The sequence below is a fragment of the Scyliorhinus torazame genome, chromosome 7 (genome assembly GCF_047496885.1).
Source record: "Scyliorhinus torazame isolate Kashiwa2021f chromosome 7, sScyTor2.1, whole genome shotgun sequence".
NCBI classification, from domain to species: Eukaryota; Metazoa; Chordata; class Chondrichthyes; order Carcharhiniformes; family Scyliorhinidae; genus Scyliorhinus; species Scyliorhinus torazame.
The window spans coordinates 202,752,399-202,774,838 of record NC_092713.1 but is presented as its reverse complement, the minus strand read 5'-3'; the positions used below and the strand labels follow the sequence as shown (position 1 = coordinate 202,774,838).

General features: G+C 49.2%; 1 protein-coding gene across 2 annotated transcripts in view; it reads right to left on the bottom strand.

Annotated features, from left to right (window-relative positions):
- LOC140426787 (acid sphingomyelinase-like phosphodiesterase 3b) overlaps positions 1-21,707 on the bottom strand; it is a 49,310-nt gene extending 27,603 nt beyond the window's left edge. For both annotated transcript variants that reach the window (XM_072511952.1, XM_072511953.1), the window contains exons 1-5: positions 21,471-21,707; positions 9,551-9,761; positions 3,762-3,859; positions 2,382-2,525; positions 94-263 (exon numbers count right to left, since the gene is read on the bottom strand). In XM_072511952.1, the coding sequence (XP_072368053.1) occupies positions 94-263; positions 2,382-2,525; positions 3,762-3,859; positions 9,551-9,761; positions 21,471-21,531 (684 nt within the window). In that variant the 5' untranslated portion in view covers positions 21,532-21,707. The remainder of the gene's footprint in view (positions 1-93; positions 264-2,381; positions 2,526-3,761; positions 3,860-9,550; positions 9,762-21,470) is intronic.
- Positions 21,708-22,440: the final 733 nt, after the last annotated feature.

Here is a 22,440-nt window from a genome sequence, read left to right as displayed (position 1 = left end):
CTGTTTCAAAGAGCTCCATTCGATCAAACCTTTTCCTTGCAGCATAGGGCTGCAATGAAGCGAATCATGGCTTGGGACTCCAATATCTCTTACTTTCTCGCCAGCTGTTGAGGCTCTGGAGAGGATGTCATCGAACCATTGAAACTGGCCTGCAGGGTCACTCAGATATTCAGTCAGTGCATTACTTTTGTAGTAGAGGTTTGTGTTCAGGATGATCATTCGCTGTCCCTCCCGATGCAGCAGCTTCTCTGTGTAAAAGGCACCTGCACATTAAAGTGGCAAGTAAATGGTCACTGGAAGCAACATACACGTACGCTGGAAAAAACATAAAGGGTGACATTTCCTGGTCCTGTCGAAAGTCAATGGGTGGAATTTTATGCCAGCGGGAATTTCCGCTCCTGCTGAAGTCAAAGGACTTTTGAATGGCTCGCGGCATTTTCCAGTCCCACCCCCTCCATGGCAGGGCCATAAAAAAGGACTTTGGTTGCTTCCCCAAGTTTTTCTTTCCCGTCCATGATGGGACAGACAAAGGTTCATATAGGTCAGTGATAAACTCTCAACAAGCTGCGTCAATAGACTGCCATTATTTTTCTTTTATCTGTTTCTGAGATGTGAATCTTTTCCCCATCCTTAATTGCCCTTGAGCAGGGTAGTACATTCAGTATCCACCCTCCCCAAGGTACAATCTCTTGCTGGGTTACGATTCACTGGGCTTTAACAGCCCCCTTGGCACTTCACATCGATGACAATTTTTCAGATGTGAATCTAGAGGTGTCCAGCAGGCTATTTGACTCTGGCGAGTATAACAGCCAAGTCTGATATTGCACTCACTTGATGTTTGCAAACCTTGCAAGAGCCACTAGCGAGTAGTCAAAAGTGAAAACCCTGACTTATTTATTTTTATCTTCCCTAGCAGAGGTGATGAGCCTAATTATAGTATGGACACCCTCCTATTGTGTATTTCTACTGGGCTAGCCACCTTGAGGAGTGGAGGAGGGCCTTAGTTCAAAATCTTACCTTGAGACAATGCACCCCTCCCCAATAAATGTAGGAAGCGTGGCACATAGAAATTGCACAAAAAGAAAATACTGAGCATCTAGGTCCATCTAATTCATCATCAACCATCCTATTAGTTGTTACATACAACAATAATGGAGTTGTCAATCTCTCTCAATTATTTTACAACCAAACATGACATGAGGCAATCCTCAGAGGTGGACAGCTTTGGGATCCATATGCCCAAAGTTACCAGTTTTTCCTCATCATTTACCACAGCCATGTTTCAAATTACTGTATCCCAAAATGTAATTTTCCTGAAAGAAATTTACCCAAATTGAATTTGAATGAATTAATACCACCCACTTTCACCGTGTCCCAGATTGTCTATAGATTGACCACTCACTCACAGAAATATTAATGGGCATGATTTTGACTTAGTGAAAAAAATACATTTACTATACACAAAGTTAAAATCAGGGCCGTGCCCATTGCTTCCCAGATGAGTGTTGAGCTGGCACCCTTCAAGTGCAGACAGTGCCCCTTGGTTTTACTTGTTCTGGACAAGACACAATAGTTTGTCATAGTCTGCACTAGCCAGTCCCTTTGGAATCCTATAAATAACAATTATGTTCGCTCTTAATCTCCTCTCAATGAGTGAGAACATGCCATTTTGCCTAATCGTTCCTCAACCCAATCCCTCCAACCCCAGCAATCTTTCCGGTTGCTCTAGCCCATAGCCTTTCAATAATTGCAACATCCATCTGTGGTGACCTGAATTCTAGACAGTATTCTAGGTTCATCGTACCAATGACTTATAAAGTGTTCGGACTCCTTCACTATTTTGGTTCAATATTGACCTTATAACAGCTTCACTCACTGCAGCTGGGCAAAAGTTGCAATAGCTCCAATTTATTGTCAAATCAGAAAGATCCACAGGTCTCTTTTATTTACTATGCATTTTATTTAAGTTGAGATGGACTGTTCTTACTGGTGCTCCATTCTACAAGACTTCTTGAAAGGCTTCTTTTAAAATGAAGCATGGGCCCCTGCTCACAATCTGCACGTATCATGTTTGCACACACATGCAGGTGTCTGAAAACATTTCTGTTGCTGCCACCTTTTTCTTTTATCCTGGGAGCAACTGGGCGTTGAACAGGAGAGGTTGGCAGAAGTTGCAAGTGCGGTGTGTGTGTGTGTGTGACAGGGAGGAAGACGCAGTACCCCGGGGAAAGAGGATGACGGATCATTTGTCAATAAGCCAAGAGTGGTGTCATGTAATTTTTTGGGTGATGCCAAAAATGTTTTAAGTAGAGGTTTTAAAAATAAAATTATCTGTAACAAATCGGCAGTGGCTGTACTCCCTTTAAATGTGCCAAAGTTACCTTTGTGGAAGGTGGGAATTGATGCTGAGTCCAACCACTGGGCCCAGAGCTCTGCAGTTCGATTATAAATCACGTGACCCGTGGCAGGAAACTGGCTCTTTGGATGGATGTCATGGTTTCCCATTGCAGCATAAACCTTGGTATCTGAATGAAGGATAAAAACATAATTATCATTCAGATGTTGGACAATCGGCTCGACTGATTGGTCGTCTCTGACACTGATTTCTCCTTTCTCCTGAAGACATGGTTACAGTATATGGTTTCACAGGCAGGGGGCGCCCTCCACTACCCGAGTGGGCCCAGGCAGCCCAGTCGACTGAACAAACATAGGGATGTGGGTAGGGACAGTCGCAGTCATGCCTCGTTCAGGCTCCACACGGCATCCACAGATGCACGGGTCAGGGGATAGCATTCAGGATGTTAGTCCAACTGGGGATAGTAAGGAAGTTTTTACTAAACTCTTAACCTAATCAGTTTATTATTTGGTCTCATTATGTGTCTCCATTTTGGAGAGTTATTATGGTGCCATAAACAGGATTGTGGAATGAAGGTTTTGCCTTGAGCCTCCTCCCATGGCTAGTCCAGTGTGGAACTGAGCCATGAACACCAAATAGGTCTGGGCTGCATTTGTTGAGTGTGGTTGAATTTACAATTGTAATTAGTCTTAAGAACTCTGGGCTGGGGAGCAGAAAGAAAACCAGTCGGGGTTTTTGCTCTTGATAGTTTTCTTGAACTAGTGGCTTTTTGTGGCGTTGAAGTCAAAACAAGATCAGACTGGGCTGTGATGTCTGCCACGGTTAGTTTTGGTCAACAGATGGCACTTTCCTCTGTCGTGATCAGGATAGTAAGAAGTCTTACAACACCAGGTTAAAGTCCAACAGGTTTGTTTCGATGTCACTAGCTTTCGGAGCGCTGCTGCCAACGCTGGCATCTCCACATCGTGATCAGGATGGACTGACTCTCATTGATACAATACTTTATTTTATTGGTGTAACCACCTTTTACGAGCTGGCATTTTGTATTTCTGCTGGGTTTATTGGCATGCTGTCCGGCAGTGATCTGTGCTTTCTGCTGCTTGCCTGTTACCAGACACCTGAATGACTGAACTGAACTTATGGACTGAACTAATCTTCCCAAGCATCTTCTCTTTAATTATAGTACGATATACCGTATACTTCACCCGCTGTCTATGTTTATGTAGTTTCATTATGTATCCTCATGTATTTATCCTATGTTCTATGTTTTCCTGTATGGAGTGATCTGCCCGGACTGTACGCAGAACAATATTTTTCACTGTACCACGGTACACAGGACAATAAATCTAAATCTAAATCTCACGGAAGCTTGTCCATCGTCGGCCGTGACAATGTTACCACTCACCTGGGAACACCTGCTGTATGAGCTGCGACACATTCCCTACCATCCTCAGCACTGCTTCCTCACTGAGCTTCTCATTGGGGATATGCGGAGTATCATCCCTGGAGGAGAAGGGAATAAAGTTTACACATTAATCCCATTGAATAGTAGGACGATTCAGGTTTTATTCTTGATGGAATAAACTTTCTGAACTGGACTCAGTGTGATTCCTGTTTGGTTGACATCTCTGGTCCAGCTGAATGTCTTATGAGGTAAGCAAACAGGATACTTTGACAAAGAGTCATCGGACTTGAAATGTTAGCTCTTTTCTCTCCCTACAGATGCTGCCAGACCTGCTGAGATTTTCCAGCATTTTCTTTTTCGTTTCAGATTCCAGCATCCTCAGTAATCTGCTTTTATATTTGGATATAGACATCCAAAAGGAGGCCATTTGGCCCATCAAGCCTGCACCTACCCACTGTAAGAGCACCCCGCCTGGGCTCACTCCCCCACTCTATCCCCGTAACCCCATAACCCCACATAACCTGCACAACTTTGGACACTAAGGGGCAATTTGAGCATGGCCAATCCACCTAACCTGCACATCTTTGGACCGAGAGGATACCAGAGCACCCAGAGCAAACCATGCAGACACGGGGAGAAGACAAGAGGTTACAGACTGAGGGTTATGAGGGACAAACCGAGAAAAGTTGCCAGGAAATAGTTCTTTACAGAGATCACCAGGCTGAATGTTTTGCCAAGAAAAGTAAGTGAGGTTAACAAGCTGGACTGCCTGACATCACAGCTGATCTGTGACCCAGCTCCATTGGGGGCCTTTACCCCATATCCCTCAATACCTCTCATTGACAAAGATTTATCAATCTCAGTTTTAAAATTAACAATCTAGCATGAATTGCCACTGACAGAGGAGAGTTTTAAACTTCTACCACCCTCTGCATATGGAAGTGTTTCCCAACATTACTCCCGAAAAGCCCTGCTCTATCTTTTAAGCAATGTTCCCTGGTCCTAGATTCCCCAACCAGTGGAACTACTTTCTCTTTATCCACCCTATATCTAATATTATTATATTGAAAACTGATCAAATCTCCCCTTAATATTCCAATTCCAAGGAATTACAACCCTGGTTTGTATAATTTTTCTGCGTAATTAAACCGTTGGAGTTCAAGTATTTTCAGGTAAATTAACGCTCCCTCCCAGATCAATATCTTTCCTACGGCGTTTGTCCAGAACATCTCCCACAGTTCTCCAGGTTTGATGTAAATAGGAAGTTTTGCATGATTTATAACACGCTTGTATTCTTGGCCTCCAGGTATAAAGTTCTGCATTCCATGAACTATTTTGGTTATTATTTGTACCTGTCCACGGTGTTTTTGAGATCCATATACATAGATAATCAAGATGGTTTGGACCCCCACTGCTTTTAGCATTTCACCATTTCGAACATTTAGACAACACACTGTTCTATTATTTTTAGTCTAAAGTGAATAAACTTACAATGAAATTCGAACAACTGAGATCCATTTGCCACAATTTTGTCCATTAATTTCATCTATTAGTATCTCGTTGGAATTTTCTGCTCTATTTCTACTGCTCACAATGCTGAGATCAACAAACTTGGATATGTTCTTAATCAATGTAGTCCATAGATTGAGGCCCCCCCCCATGTAACCCTAAACCGTCAAACTTTCCAGAGTGTTATTTCAAATGAGGCTATCTGTCAAGAGAGGTTAAATAGACAACTAAAACACACCACCGCACTTGGGGTAAATACATGTCATCTTAATATTTGTGGTACTTGATGGCAGTTCTGCAGCGGTTTGGGATTGGACCAAGATTTGTGAACTGGGTAAAGCTACTATATAAGGAGCCGAGAGCGAGTGTCCGCACAAACAACATCAGCTCGAGATACTTATCTCTCCACTGTGGGACTAGGCAGGGATGTCCTATGTCCCCCCTGCTGTTTGCACTCGCGATTGAGCCATTGGCCATCACATTAAGAAGTTTTGGGGTATGGAAAGGAATAGTGCGGGGGGGGGGGATAGAGCATAGGGTGTCCTTATTTGCCGATGACTTGCTGTTATACGTGTCGGAACTGAGTGTTTCGATAGGGGGAATATTGGAGCTGCTTCGAGTGTTTGGGTCTTTCTCGGGGTACAAACTAAATCTAGACAAGAGTGATGCCTCGGCTGGGGGTGGGGGCAGGGGTGGGGGGGTTCCCATTCCGTAGGGCAGGGACTCACTTTAGGTCCCTGGGGTTGCCGGTTGCCTGGGAGTGGGGGGGGGGGCTCCGCAGGTACAACATTTCTAGTTTGGTGGGGAGAGTGTAAGCTGATCTGGCAAGGTGGGATGGTCTCCCTCTGTCACTGGCGGGTCAGGTACAGGCGGTTAAAATGAACGTGTTGCCGCGATTTCTGTTTATTTTTCAATGCCTGCCGATTTTCCTGCCAAAGGTTTTTTTCAGAGAGATTGAGGGAAGGATTACTTTGTTCATATGGGGAGGGAAGGTGGCCAGAGTTAGAAAGCTGCTGCTGCAGAGGGGAAGGCAGGCAGGGAGTTTGGGTCTTCCGAACCTGATGGATTACTACTGGGCGACGAATGTGGAGAAGGTGCGGAGCTGGGTCAGAGGGGTTGATTCCCAGTGGGTCAGAATGGAGGAGAGTTTGTGCAGGGGGTCGGGATTGAAAGCACTAGCAACAGCGCCGCTCCCGATGGCCCCGGGGAAATACTCATTGAGAATTTGGAGGCAGGTTCGCCAACACTTCGGGGTGGGGGCAGGGTCAAGGGAAATGCCGATTCGGGGGAACCACAGATTTGAGCCAGGGAAGTGGGATGGAAATTTTCGGAAATGGGAGGAGAAGGGGATTAAGACGCTAAAAGATTTGTTTATTAGGGGTCGGTTTGCAGGATTGAAGGAACTGGAAGCGAAGTATGGGCTGGAGCAGGTGGAAATGTTTAGATACATGCAGGTTCGAGATTTTGCCAGAAAGGAGATACAGAGCTTCCCGGTGGAGCTGGCCTCTATGTTGCTGGAGGAGGTGCTGATGACAGGGGGACTGGAGAAGGGGGTAGTGTCAGCGCTTTACGGAGCTATGTGGAAGAGGAGAAGGCGCCACTGGAAGGGATCAAAGCAAAGTGGGAGGAAGAGTTGGGAGAGGATATGGAGGAGAGGTTCTAGTGTGAGGTGCTCCGGAGAGTGAACACCTCCACCTCGTGCGCGAGGTTGAGGCTGATACAGCTGAAGGTGGTATACAGAGCACACCTCACGAGGGCGAGGATGAGCCCATTCTTTGAAGGAGTAGAAGATGTGTGTGAGCGTTGCGGGGGGGGGGGGCTAATCACGTTCATGTTTTGGTCCTGTCCAAAGCTAGAGGATTACTGGAAGGAGGTTTTTAGGGTAATTTCTAAAGTGATGCACGTGAAACTGGACCCGGGCCCCTGGGTGGCCATATTCGGGGTGTCGGACTAGCCAGGGTTGGAAACGGGTGTGGAGGCAGATGTTGTAGCCTTCGCCTCGTTGATCCCCCGAAGGCGGATCCTGATAAGTTGGAGAGCAACCTCTCCACCCTGTGCCCTAGCGTGGCGGGGGGACCTGTTGGAATTCTTGACTCTTGAGAAGGTTAAGATTGAACTGAAGGGGAGGATGGAGGGTTCTACAATTCATGGGCATTATTCATCATGCACTTTCAAGAACTGGACAACATCGAACATTAGTTGGGGCATGTGGGTGGGACGGTTTGGGGGGAGGGGGGCTGTGTGTGTTAATGGTGACTACGGGTGATCCCTGATTCCTATTTGTCATTTGTTTGTGTGAACATGCGGGCTAATGTTTGGGGTTTGGTGGGAGGATGGGATTGTGGTTATTGATATGGCGATTGACATATTTATTACTGATTATTGTTTATTGTTGGTGGGTGTAAATTTGGGAGAAAATGTGAAAAAGGACAATAAAAAATATATATTTTTTTAAAAATCTTAATATTTGTAAGTCTTATAAGAGATCAATTTTGATGCCTAATTTGGTCCAATCTCATTTAGGAATTCAACTGAAGGCATATGTGAGGCATGTGGGTGATTTGAATGGCAGCTACCTGTTTAGAGGATGCTAAAAGTTAAAGCTCACTGTAACAGCAGTATAAAGGGAGTTCTAAAGTACATTGTAAGAACAGCAAAGGTGAACAGAATGAATTTCCAGCTTGCCATTATTGTGGGTTATGATCGGACTGACTGGGATCAAATCTTTGAGAACAAGAGTCTGCATTTAACAGCTACACACTTTGCAATGGAGACCATGGGGCGTCATTCTCCGACCCCCCGCCGGGTTGGAGAATCGCCAGGGGCTGCCGTGAATCCCGCCCCCGCCGGTTGCCGAAGTCTCCGGTACCGGATATTCGGCGGGGGCGGGAATCGGGCCGCGCCGGTTGGCGGGCCCCCCCCGCTCGATTCTCCGGCCCAGATGGGCCGAAGTCCCGCCGATAAATTGCCTGTCCCGCCGGCGTGGATTAAACAATCTTTTGAACGGCGGGACAAGGCGGCGTGGGCGGGCTCCGGGGTCCTGGGGGGGGGGGCGTGGGGTGATCTGGCCCCGGGGGGTGCCCTCACGGTGGCCTGGCCCGCGATCGGGGCCCACCGATCTGCGGGCGGGCCTGTGCCGTGGGGGCACTCTTTCCCTTCCGCCTCCGCCACGGTCTCCACCATGGCGGAGGCAGAAGAGACTCCCTCCACTGCGCATGCGTGGGAAACTGTCAGCGGCCGCTGACGCTCCCGCGCATGCGCCGCCCCGAGATGTCATTTCCGCGCCAGCTGGCGGGGCAACAAAGGCCGTTTCCGCCAGCTGGCAGGGCGGAAATTCCTCCGGCGTCGGCCTAGCCCCTCAATGTTGGGGCTCGGCCCCTAAAGATGCGGAGCATTCCGCACCTTTGGGGTGGCACGATGCCCGTCTGATTGGCGCCGTTTTGGGCGCCAGTCGGCGGACATCGCGTCGTTTCGGGAGAATTTTGCCCATCATAACAATCTATTTTGCCTTGTCCAGAACAGAAGAACCAGAGGGCATGGTCTGCAATTATGGTGGGATAAATCCACAAACAAATCTTCAGAAACATTTCAGTGAGCATGTGGTCAACTAATGGAACAATCTTCCAAGAAAGAATTAGTATGGATTCCTACAAATACAAATTAAATTTCCTTCTGAGAATAACATTTTGGGACACACTATATGAGTAGTTTGAGACATGGCAAGTAATAATAATAATCTTTATCAGTGTCACAAGTTGGCTTACTTGAACACTGCACTGAAATTACTGTGAAAGTCCCCTATTTGGCGCCTGTTCGGTGCACTGAGGGAGAATTCAGAATGTCCAATTCACCTAACAAGCACATCTTTTGGGGCTTTCTTGGAGGAAACCGGAGCACCCGGAGGAAACGCACGCAGGCACGGGAAGAACATGCAGACTCCGCACAGACAGTGACCCAAGCTGGGAATCGAAACTGAGTCTCTGGCGCTGTGAAGCAACAGTGCTAACCATGTGCTACCGTGCCGCCCACATGTTAAGTGCAGCAGGAAGAACAGGTGACTTTAGATTTGTGGTCTCCAAAACTGTCCACCACTGGGATTTCCCTCACATCGTGTATGGGCCTATTTAAGACAAATTTATAGCCATTGTTAGTGTATAGTGCAACCACCAGGATGGTAGAAGGCGGACATAATACACCTTATTCTCTTTTCAACTAGCATTTCTATGCTCCTATACACCATGTGTTCACACACAATACGACCCTACCTAGTACATACCTACCCTGTCCAAATGATAAAGTTGGGGTTCGGGAAGATATCCTTCATGGCATAGATTGACGAATTGATCAGAGTCCATGGAGAATCGCACAGGTAACTACCCCATTTTCCAGGATTCTTTACGGGCTCCGATGCGGAAGGACACACTGCCAATGGATTGTCAGTAACTCTGTAATCAGGATCCCAGTGCACATCTGTGATGTGCCAGAAATAACCTGAAAGCAAAAGAAAAGTACACTTCATGGCTGAACAGACAAAGATATTTCTGCTTTTCTGGCACCGAGCCTGGACGTGTCAATGTGGATTGAGCTTGGCTTAATGTCACTAATTCAGATATGCTAATTCAATATGTTCTTACTCTGAATAATGACTTGTCCCCTCTATGAGATAGCAGGGGTCTGAGAAAAAAATATAGTCTGATACGCCCACTCCCAGGACGGTACTGAGGGAGTGCTGCAGTGACACAAGTGACAATTGTTGGTGACTAGATGAGCAGGATGGGGATATTCAGGTGGCCAGGCCATCATTCTTCCTGGTGTGCATGCTCACAGGAAAAAACAAGCACAGGAAAGAGAAGGCCCCCATGCCCAGTCTCCCACAGACTGGCCTAGAAATACAGGACAAAAGGCACCACTTAAGGGATATGAGACTCAGTCAAAATAAGGGAGAATTGCTTAAAATATGGGACAGTTGATCAGGAATCCGATACCCAGGTGAATTCCAGGTCCAGAACCCTTGCCTGAATTGTGTGACCTCATTTTTACATGTAAATGCCCTAATTGGGCAGGGAGCAAATTGGGAATCCAGTTAGTGGCACTGAGCATGTCCAGTAGGCAGGGACTGCCTACCTGGTGCTGATGGCACAGGAAGCTGGTAGCTGTGCTGGTAGCTGTTGCTACCTTTCTGAAGAGAACAGGAAGCTTCTTTAAAAGCCAGATCAAACATGGCAAAAAATCTCCATTAATGACAAGTTAAGGTGCAGCGGTCATCTTGATGCTCAAATCTGATTCGAAAATGAATGCACACAATTTATATGAGCCCCTTGGCACACTCACCGTATGTGCACAAACGTTCAAGCTTGTCACAAAGAAATATTGAAAATTGCTATCCTGACCGACTAGGCCTGTTGGTGGGATGCTGGTATAGAGGTAATGTCACTACAATTATTACCCTCGTGCCCAGGCTAACTCCCGGGGAAAATGGTTCACATCCCATCAGCAGTTGGTGGAATTTAAATTCAATTGATAAATCTAGATTATAAAGATAGTCTCATTAATGGTGACCATGACAACCATCATCGATTGTTGTAAAATCCCATTGGGTTCACTAATGATCTTTAGGGAAGGAAAGCTGCCATCCTTACCTGGTCTGGCCTACATGTGCCTCCAGACCTACAGCAATGTAGTTGACTCTTATCTACCCTCTGAAGTGACCGAGCAAGCCACTCAATTCAAGGGATGAGCAATAAATGTTGGCCTTGCCTGTGACACCCACATGAAAGAACTTGACAAGAAAAAGCTAATTAAAAAGTTAATTAGCGGCAAACACGGTTCCCATTGGATTGGATTGGATTGGGTTGGATTTGCTTATTGTCACGTGTACCGAGGTACAGTGAAAAGTATTTTTCTGCGAGCAGCTCAACAGATCATTAAGTACATGAGAAAAAAAGGGAATAAAAGAAAATACATAATAGGGCAACACAAGGTATACAATGTAACTACATAAGCACTGGCATCGGATGAAGCATACATGGGTGTAGTGTTAATTAGGTCAGTCCATAAGAGGGTCATTTAGGAGTCTGGTGACAGTGGGGAAGAAGCTGTTTTTGAGTCTGTTTGTGCGTGTTCTCGGACTTCTGTATCTCCCGCCCGATGGAAGAAGTTGGAAGAGTGAGTAAGCCGGGTGGGAGGGATCTTTGATTATGCTGCCCGCTTTCCCCAGGCAGCGGGGGGTGTAGATGGAGTCAATGGATGGGAGGCAAGTTCGTGTGATGGACTAGGCGGTGATCACGACTCTCTGAAGTTTCTTGCAGCCCTGGGCCGAGCAGTTGCCATACCAGGTTGTGATGCAGCCCGATAGGATGCTTTCTATGGATTCACTTGCCCTCACTGCACCTTTGAAAATTTCAACTGGTGCCAGAGGGGATGGGATCCCTGGACAACCACGAAGACCATGATTTTCAACTCCTACCTGCTCTGGGCCCCCTTTGAAAATCCTGCCCCCCCCCCCCCCCCACCCCAACCTTTCCCGTCCCATCCCTCCTGAAGAATTCTGCTTCAGACACCACAAAGTAGGTTCATAATCTTGAGTGTACTCACAGCAAAAGACAACTCACAACTATGTACGTATTTACAGTAGAGCGTCCGGTATGGCACTGACTCCATCCTAGGTCTTTACATAATTCCAAGGCTTCCTCTGGCTCTGGGTTATGTGTCTTCTAACATCACTGTGTGGATGGTTCTGTACTCAGTCCCACATTAACTTTATATATCAGACCATACGACTACACCTTCTCCCCAGGAGTCTTTATCCTATGGAGATGAAGTAACTTCAAGTCTTACATTCTTATAAATCTTGTGCAATAACCTCATTGTTGCAATCTTAATACCATTCTAATAATATTGTTATTACAGTGTTAACGTGAGTAACAATCTCACTATCCCATCGCCCCATTTCAATCACTTGTAGTTAGAGGTTCAGGTGGTCTGGATGCCTCAAAGCCATTCCACACCTCATTCTCCATTCTGTCGGGAGAGTGGTCAGCCCCGGTGGTTTTGGTTTGTATTGCTGGCTTGGAGTTTGGACTGACGTTTGGGAATAGTTTCAGCCGTTTCTTCCATTGCTTGATGTTAAACCAAGTCTGGCTGGTCTGACAATGCATGGTTGTTATTTTTGATCATTTCTTGCAAGGTGGGCTTCTGCTTGGTGGTGCCTTTTCTTTTTTCTTCCCCCGTTTGGGCCATCTGGAAGCTCTCTGGGGCCGGGGAAGGACGATCCTGTGACAAGAAGATTGAGTCACATTCTCACCTCTGCTTTTTGCCATTGAAGGTGTGAGACCGATATGAGGTTCCAGATTCCCTATTGGTTCTGGTACCCTGGGTGGACGTTGCTGTGTGTGCACAGTGGTTGGTAAGACTACCAGCTGTACCATCATCGTAATTGGAGGTAGCCTGCTGTTGACCCTAGTCTTGGCATCTTCTACCATCTGGAGGAGATCAAGGGCTGCGCAGGCATCGCTGCTCAGAAGAGAAAAAGACTGATTCCAGACAATGTACATCAGTTCAAAGATCTGTTTGTCACCATACCTCAGTGGCTCCATGTTGATGACTGCGAGTCAGAGACCGTGCTCCAGAGAGTGGCATGTCTATCATTGAAATCCAAAGGTCTTGGAACCACAGTTCCTCGCCTGACAGGACTGTCATCTGGTTCACGAATTTAAGTTAAAGTTTGTTAGATGACCACCTCCCAAGATGTCTGCATTCAAAAATGAAGAGTTGCATTCTCTGATGTCACCAAGAAGAATGTGTGTGTGTGTTCATGGTGTTTGTTCTCAACTTAGTGGATTATCTTTGGGATGTCTGTGCAGTGCTGGGGTTTTGACTTGCACAGTTTACCCAAGTGCCCCTGTCGGTTGCAGTGGATGCCTTGGGCATTGCTCACAGACACCGAGCTTTGCTGTGAAGTAACTTTGCGCCACAGCGCTGGCAAGGTCACTCTGCTGGGTGGTTCAGGAATTGTTTCCTTCACTTGGATGGTCCTTTCTATGACCTGATAGACTGGATCGAGGGTTTGGTTTCTGCCCCATGTAATGGTCTCTCCCCTTGGGATGATCCTGTGATGTTTGAATAACTCAGTCTAACCAGCTCAATAACCTAACCACGTTTCCCCTCCCCTCCCCTCCCAGCTCCTTCTCCCAGTTATGCTCAATATCCCCCACACTCCATCAACTTCTTATCGATATCTGACACCTTCCCCTCCCCTATTTCGTCCCTCGTCCTTGTCATCTTTAACTTGTAGGATGAGAGCGAATCATCTGCAACACCCACCACGATTCTGTCTTAGATGAACTTAGTCATTAAATCGTCACATTGACATCCCTCGGCAAGCCTGTAAGAGATCGTTTCTGAGGAATCAACAGGCTCCCCGGGCAGTTGGCCTCTCTTATTAAATTTGGCAATATTTTATTGAATCTCAGGTTGAGATAAACATTGAAGGATTTTAAAAACATGATCAGGTTTGGCAGATGACTCATCGCTAACATGCCATGCAATGTTGTCCTCCGCAATTGGTCCAATTCAGATCCAGTAAAGAAGCGTGTTGTTCCGCTTCTGATATTTTATTCGGGCCTGTAGCAATGCTACATCTAAAAAACATTTCCCATCCGTGGACTTGAATTCTCTGCCTGGTTTGAGACGTATGTGAATCCCAGTGGAGTCAGAAGCGTGAAACTGCGATCCATTTTGAATATTTTTGAAAGTGTGGGTACAGCTTTAAGAGATTGCAGACTTCCAAGGTGGTATTGTTCTTCATTGAACAATGGCTCTTCCCAGTTCATGGCGGATTTTCTAAAATGGCAGGAGCGCGCTTCTGCCTGAAGAATGATCTACAATGGCTATATGGGTCAGCTCGCTGCCAATTTAATTTAATCAGCTGTATAGCTTTGCGAGTCAGGACACATAGAAAAGAACTGGAGGGAGGCAAAGGCGAAAACATGAGCCTCTCGTCTCCCTGAATTCCCGGGTCTTCCCGAATATCGCCACCTCTGGACTCAGAACCACCTGCACACCCAGCACCTAGGACATCGCATCAGAGAACACCTGCCAGAACCCCCTCAATCTCGGACACGCCCAGAACATGTTGACGTGATTCGCGGGCCCACCCCACATGTATCCTCTACCCCCGCAAAGAACCTACTCATCCTCACCACTGTCATATGGGTCACTTCAAACTGGACGAGGCTTGACCTCAGACATGATGAGGATGCATGTACCCTCTGAAAGGCTTCTGCCCACGTTTCCCCTCCCCTCCCCTCCCAGCTCCTTCTCCCATTTATGCTCAATACCCCCATCAGGGCTCCCTCACACTCCATCAACTTCTTATCGATATCTGACACCTTCCCCTCCCCTATTTCGTCCCTCCACAGCACCTTGTCCCCAGGGGCGGCAGCCCAGGAAAGGACGGCACCTCTCTCCTTACAAAGTCCCAAACTGCAGGTACCTAAAGCCATTCTCCCTGGGCAGTTCATACACTTCCTCCAGGTCCTCCAGTTCTGCGAACTTGCCCCTTAGAAACAAGCTGCCAATGCGCTCAAAGCCTGCCTGCTGCCACCCTCGAAACCTTGCATCCAGCCCCGCCGGTGCAAACCTATGGTTATTACAGATCAACACCCACACCGAGGTATCCTCCAGCCCCAGTTGCTGCCTCCACTGGTCCCACACCCTTAGGGCGACCCCACCACTGGGCTCGCGGAGTACCTGGCCGGCAAGAACAGTAAAGGCGCCAACAACAAATCCCTCAAACACGTAACCCTGCATGATGCTGCCGACACTCACCTCCACACTGACCCATCCCCCACAGCCCATTTCCTAACCATAGCAATATTCCCCGGCCAATAATAGTTTATCATACTCGGCAACACCAGCCCATGCTCACGACTGGCGCCTTATATAAGAGCCGGTCCCAATCCACAAACCCCTGCTCGAACCCGAACCGCTCCAGCACCTATACACACTCCACCGATCAAACGCCTTCTCCGCGTCCATCGCCAGCATTAACTCCACCTCCTGCCCCTCCAAAGGTATCATAATTACATTGAGTAGCCTCCTCACATTCGCCAAGAACTGCCTCCCCTTCACAAAACCCATCTGATCCTCACCTATCACCCCCGGGATGCAGTCTTCGATTCGTGATGCCAACACCATCACCAATAACGTTCAATAGCGATATTGGTCGGCACGACCCACACTACTCCGGGTCCTTGTTCCTCTTCAAAATCAGGGTGATGGAAGCCTGCAACAATGTAGGGGAGGGGAGGGGGGGGCGGTGGCATTCACTCTATGCCTTGCTTCATTGTATGCCCTCACCAGTAGTGGCCCCAGGCCCGCCCAAACGTTTTATAAAACTCTACCTGGAACCAGTCAGGCCCCGGGGCCTTTCCTGCCCGCATCGCCCCTATATTCTCCATCACCTCCCTCAGCCAAATTGGGGCCCCCAATCCCTGAACCAGCCCCTCCTCCACATTGGGAAACTCTAAGCCATCCAGGAAACGCTGCATTCCCTCCTTCCCGGTTGGGGGCGCCAACTCGTACAACCTCCTATAAAACGCCTCAAACACCCCATTCAGCCCCTCCAGGTCCATCACCACCTTGCCCTTATTATCCCTAACTCAACCAATCTCCCTCTCCACCTCCTGCTATTGCAACTGATGGGCCAACATTTTGCTCGCCTTCTCCCCGGACTCATACACTGCCCCTCTGGCTCTCCGCAACTGCCCCACTGCCTTCCCTGTAGAAACTGGCCCAAACTCCAACTGGAGCCTTTGCCTCTCCTTTAAAAAAAAATTTAGAGTACTGATGTACCTTCAATCCACAGAGAGGCAACAAGAGCGAGTGAACATAAGCCTTTATTAGTCATGAACTTGCCTAGCCAGAGTCAGTAGTACAGATGAATGCCGCCCACAAGAGGCCGGCCTATATATGTCCCGGTGTGGGCGGAGCCAGAGGCAGAGCCATACCAGGGTTACAGTACAGTACCTGGAAGCAGTTCATATCACCACTTCCAGGTCATAGGTCATGCGTTATGGTACCATGCATGCATTATGGTGAATACATTCACCACATTCACCCCCTGTTAAAAAAGTCCAGCGGGGGTGACGTGAGGTCATTAAATATTCAATCTATCTGGAGGCCGGATCGTTCTCTTTGACCACCGCAGCTCTGTCGGTGCGGCGGGCACAGTTGTCGCAGGTGGTGACTCCAGGGGCATTGTGTCTGGAGCTTGAGCCTCAGTCCGGGATGTCGGAGATGGTTGGGGTGCGGGGGTAGGGTGGGGGGTGATGGGTGGCGGCAGTGGCAGCGCGGGACAATACAGGAGACCCAGGGGGGCTTATGGGGCGCTGTGAGTGGTGGCGGGCAGCGGGGAGGGGGGGATGTAAGCGCAGACTTGGCAGTCCCTGGTCATGGCCTTGACCTCCTCGGAGGGGAATGGCAGATTACGGTTCTTAACGAAATGGGTAAGCCTGGTGACCCACGGGTGGCAGAGGTCATTGTGGATAGCCCAAAGCCGGTCATCTTGCACGCTGGCGCATGTGCCACGAGACAGGGCACCTGGGGGCTCGTTGAGCTTCCCAGGACGAAACTTGATATCGTAGTTGTAGGTGGAGAGTTCGATCCTCCACCTCAAGATTTTATCATTTTTTATTTTGCCCCATTGTGAATTGTCAAACATGAAGGCAACCGATCGTTGGTCGGTGATGAGGGTGAACCTCCTACCGGCAAGGCTTCCACTATGGCTTGTTCTTCCTTCTCGACCGAGGGGTGTCGAATTTCAGAAGCGTGGAGGGTCCTAGAGAAAAATGCTACTGGCCTGCCCGCCTGGTTGTGTGTGGCGGCCAGTGCGACGTCGGATGCGTCGCTCTCTACCTGAAATGGGATGGACTCATCCACCGCGTGCATTGCAGCCTTGGTGATATCGGCCTTGATGCGGCTGAAGGCCGAGCAGGCCTCATCCGTCAGGGGGAAACTGGTGATTTGAATCAGTGGGCGGGCTTTGCCCACATAGTATGAGAACAGCCTCAGGCATCGTTTTAGGGCCTTGAGGCTGTGGGGAGGGAGGAGTTCTGTGAGGGGGTGCATGCGGTTGGGGTCGGGCCCTAGGACTCCGTTCTCCACGACGTAGCCGAGGATGGCCAGTCGGGTAGTACAGAAGACACACTTTTCTTTGTTGTATGTAAGGTTGAGGGTTGGGCGGCTTGGAGGAACCTCTGAAGGTTGGCGTCATGGTATGCTGGTCATGGCCGCAAATGGTCACCTTGTTCAAGTACGGGTATGTCGCCCGCAAACCGTACTGGTCCACCATTCGGTCCATCGTTCTCTGAAAGACCGAGACCCCATTAGTGACGCCGAATGGGACTCTGAGGAAGTGGAAGAGTCGGCCGGCTGCTTCAAAGGCAGTGTAGTGGTGCTCTTCGGGGCGGATTGGGAGCTGGTGGAAGGCAGACTTCAGATCTGCCGTGGAGAACACCCGGTACTGTGCGATCTGGTTGACCATCTCCGCTATGCAGTGGGTGGGGGTACCCATCTAGTTGCGTGAACCGGTTAATTGTCTGGCTGTAGTCCACAACAATCCGGTTCTTTTCCCCGGTCTGGACGGCCACCACTTGCGCTCTCCAGGGGCTGTTAATGGCCTCTCTGATCCCCTCACTCAACAGTCGCTGGACGTCTGACTTAATAAATACCATGTCTAGCGAGCTGTACCGCCTGCTCCTGATGGCAATGGGCTTACAGTCCGCAATGAGGTTTGCAAAGAGTGAAGGGGGAGGGAGACCTTGAGGATCGCAAAGCTGCTGTGAGGGGGGGCAAGGGTCTGCCGAACTGTAAGGTCAGGCTTCACTGATTACACTGAAAATCCAATCCGAGCAGTAGGGGAGCGCAGAGGTGGGGGAGGACGTAGAGCTTGAAACGGGTATACTCTGCGCCCTGTATTGCGAGGTTGACGATACAGTACCCCCGGATCTGGACCGAATGAGACCGGAGGCAAGGGAGATTGTTTGTGAGGTGGGGTAGGTGTGGAGGGAGCAGCCCCTTACCGTGTAGGGGTGGACAAAGCTCTCCATGCTCCCGGAGTCGAAGAGGCAGAGGGTCTCGTGCCTGTTGACCCGGACGACCATTATGGAGTTCCTCAGTGGTTTCGGCTGCGACTGGTCGAGAGTCACCGCGCCCAGCTGTGGGTAGCCTGCGTGGTCGGTGGAGTCGCAAGATGGCAGCCCCCATGATGTGTCGCACGTGTTGGAAGGGGTCGAAGATGGCGCCCAAGATGGCCACCCCCATCGGTCGCTGCTGGGGCTGGTGGCCAAGATGGCGGCCCCCACAATTCGTACGATGCCGATGACGCGTCAGGGGAGGGCGTTCCGGGCAGGGACGCAGCCACATTGCGGGGTCTGTGGCGCTGTGAGCACATGTGTCGGGCCTGGTGCGTTTTCGATTTCTGGGCCTTAGATCGGCCCAGGAAGATTCTCGCGTAGTGCTTCTTTTTCCTGCAGTCGCTCAACGTCGCCGTGCGGGCTGGGCAGCGCTGCCGGGGGTGTTGGCCCTGGCCACAGAAGTAGCATTGTGGTTCTCCGGGCTGGGCTGGCAGACGCGCGGCGCAGGCCTGATAAGTGTCCAGGAGGGGGGTCGCCGGGCCCGGGCCCGCAGGGAACGCGCTGAGGTTCTGGTAGGCCACCTCGTGCGAGGTCGCTAGCTTTACCGTGTCCCGCAGGTTGGAGGTCCCGTTTTTCAGCAGGCGCTGCCTGATATAGTTCGAGCGGACCCCCGCCACGTAAATGTCCCGGATCTGTGAGTTCATATGCTCCTCAGCCGTCACATCTCGGTAGCTGCAGTTTCTTGCGAGTAAGGTCAGGGTTTCCAGATACTCGTCCAACGATTCTCCGGCCCGTTGACGGCGAGTAATGAGGAGGTGCCTAGCGAACACCTCGTTCACGCATTTTGGTTGCTGATGGATGAGGAGATGTGTGAGCGGGTGAGGCCTGCATTCAGGGCTACATGGAGCTGAACGACACGGGAGGTCATAGCCGCCACGCTGTGAGAGACACTCGAGGCTGTAGTCAGGGGGGAGTTTATATTAATTTGGGCGCATAGGAAAATAACAGAGTGGGAGGAGTTGGAGGCTAGATTCACGGGCTTCATGAAGTGCGCCTTGAGGGTTGCGACCGCTTCCTCATACGTGGCCGCTTTCTCAATCATTACCGAGATTCAATGGCTCACCTGAGCATGGAGGAGTCGCAGTTTGAGGGTCTCCGAGGGAGCCGTTGCTGAGGAGTCGATATAGGCCTCGAAGCATCGAAGTCAATGTTCAAATATTTCCTTGGCTTCGGACATGCGGGCGCCAAGTTCGAGCCTATGACTAATAAATTTAGCTTTAAAGCGGCTTCCATGGTGCTGTCTATGACTAATAAATTGATGTACCTTCAATCCACAGAGAGGCAGCGAGAGCAAGTGAACATAAGGCTTTATTAGTCGTAAACTTGCTGAGCCAGAGTCAGTAGTACAGATGAATGCCGCCCACAAGAGGCCGGCCTATATATGCCCCGGTGTGGGCGGAGCCAGAGGTGGAGCCATACCGGGGTAACAGTACAGTACCTGGAAGCAGTTCATATCACCACTTCCAGGTCATAGGTAACACGTTATGGTATCATGCATGCATTATGGTGAATACATTCACCACAAGTACCAATTATCTTTTTCCAATTAAGGGGCAATTTAGTGTGGCCAATCCACCTAATCTGCACGTCTTTGGGTTGTGGAGAAGAAGCCTACACAGACATGGGGAGAATGTGCAAACTCCACATAGACAGTAATCCAGGGCTGGGATCACCCGGGTCCTCAGCGCCGTGAGGCAGCAGTGCGCCACCATGCCGCCCTCCTCTGCCTCTCCTTCAATGGCCCTGCCTCCGGCGCCTTCGAATATCTCCTGTCCACCCTCAAAATCCCATCCACCAGTCTTGCCCACTCCACCCGCTCCGTTATTTCCCTATGCGCACAAGTTAATATAAACTCCCCCCTGACTACAGCCTCACGTGTCTCTCACAGCGTGGCGGCTATGACCTCCCCGTGTCGTTCAGCTCCATGTAGCCCTGAATGCAGCCCTCACCCGCTCACACATCTCCTCATCCATCAGCAACCAAAATCCAGCCTCCACTGCAGCCGCCGCTCCTTCCCAGGCCACCCATAAATCCACCCAGTGCGGCACGTGGTCAGAAACCACAATCGCTGAATACGCCGAGTCGACCACCCCTGCCAGCAAAGTCCTGTCCAACACAAAAAAACAATCCGGGAGTACACCTGGTGCACATAGGAAAGTCTGAAAACTCCTTTGCCCTCGGCCTCCCAAACCTCCATAGGTCCATCGCCCCACTGCGCTCCATAAACCCCCTCAGCTCCTTTGCCACTGTCGATGCCCTCGCCAACTTGGGACTCGACCGGTCCAAGCTCGGATTCATGACCGTATAAAAATCCCTCCCCTGCCCCCCCCAATAATCAACTGATGCGAGCCCAACTCCAGAATCTTCGCTAACACCCATCTCATAAACTCCACGTCGTCCTAATTCAGTCTGTGTCTGAATAGGTCTGACGAGTATTTTTACTAGTCTTTATTAACAACTCACAACTACAAGCACATTACTGCACCCACATTAACCCTGCATGTACCAGACCCTACTGCTTCACCTCACCCAGAACACTTCCAGCTCTACCATCCTGCAGGAAATATTTCCTGTCTCTCTTCATCACCCACCCTCTTGAGCGATTCATCGGCCCTCTAACCTGTAACATTCATATCTGCAGCATGTTAGTAATTCTACTTCTCTTGCCTAGCATGGGCTACACTTCCAAACTAATGAATTGATTATGAACTACTCAGGAAAGGCTATTCAACCAAGTGGCTGCTACACTTCAGGAGTTTCTCAATCAGAAGGCGTTTCTCAGAGGCATTTATTGCCCATCTCGCTCAGAACACCCATCGCCCACGGGTGAATGTGAAACAAAGTTGGCTGTGAAGGATTTTAGCACATGCTCATGATGTGAAAAGCGTGCTTCAGTCAAATGTTTCACTCCCCCCGCCCACCCTGCTCACCTAACCAGGGAGAAAGGGGAGGGACTCCCTCATCGCTGAGGAGGTTGAGAGGTGAGGGAATGCTTCATTCTCACCTGTGGGAGACACAGCAGCGGCGGAGCTCACCCAAAAGACCCACAAAGCGACGAGTGACATTGATAGAGCAGATAGTAACTCCTGGATCACTCCCTATGTTGCTGGGCGACCTCCTGCGATCCAACAAAGATGGTTTGGATTTTACAAATGGTATCCCATCTCGAACGGAGAGTTGGAGAAAAAGGACTCTGAACTTTTCCTGAGGCTCCAAAGGTTGTTTAGACTTTCCCTGGGAGTGGAGATTTGGAGCGGAGACGTGCGGGGTGGGGTGTGTGGTTTAGTCATTTCCTCCTGGTTCCAAGTTTGGATCCAGATTCAAAGGTTGCACTGTCAAGACATGGTTTTATGGAACGGAATTTCCATTCAGAACATGTAATTTAATCTGAGGGCGCAGATTTCATTTTAAAAATCCGTTCGCTTTATTCGGATTCGCTTAAAAAGATATCCTTGAGATATTTACTTCTCAAACATCCGGACCCCACGAACGCACTGGCAGTGAGAGAGGGAAACACACAGAGGCACACATACAGTGAAACATTGATACACTCAAAACACATTGAGACACACAGTAAAACATAGACACAGTCGAAACAGAGAGAGAGGCACCCACAGTGAAGCATAGATACGCTCAAAACAGGGAGAGAGAGAGACACACGGTGAAACATAGATACAGCCAAAACAGGGAGAGAAAGACACACACAGTAAATCATAGATACAGTCGAAACAGAGAGAGACACCCACAGGGAAACATAGATGTGCTCAAAACAGGGAGAGACACACACACTGAAACATAGTTACGCTCAAAACAGGGGGAGAGACACACACAGTGAAACATAGATACACTCAAAATAGGGAGAGAGACACACACAGTGAAACATAGATACAGCCAAAACAGGGAGAGAGAGACACACAGTAAATCATAGATACAGTCGAAACAGAGAGAGACACCCACAGGGAAACATAGATGTG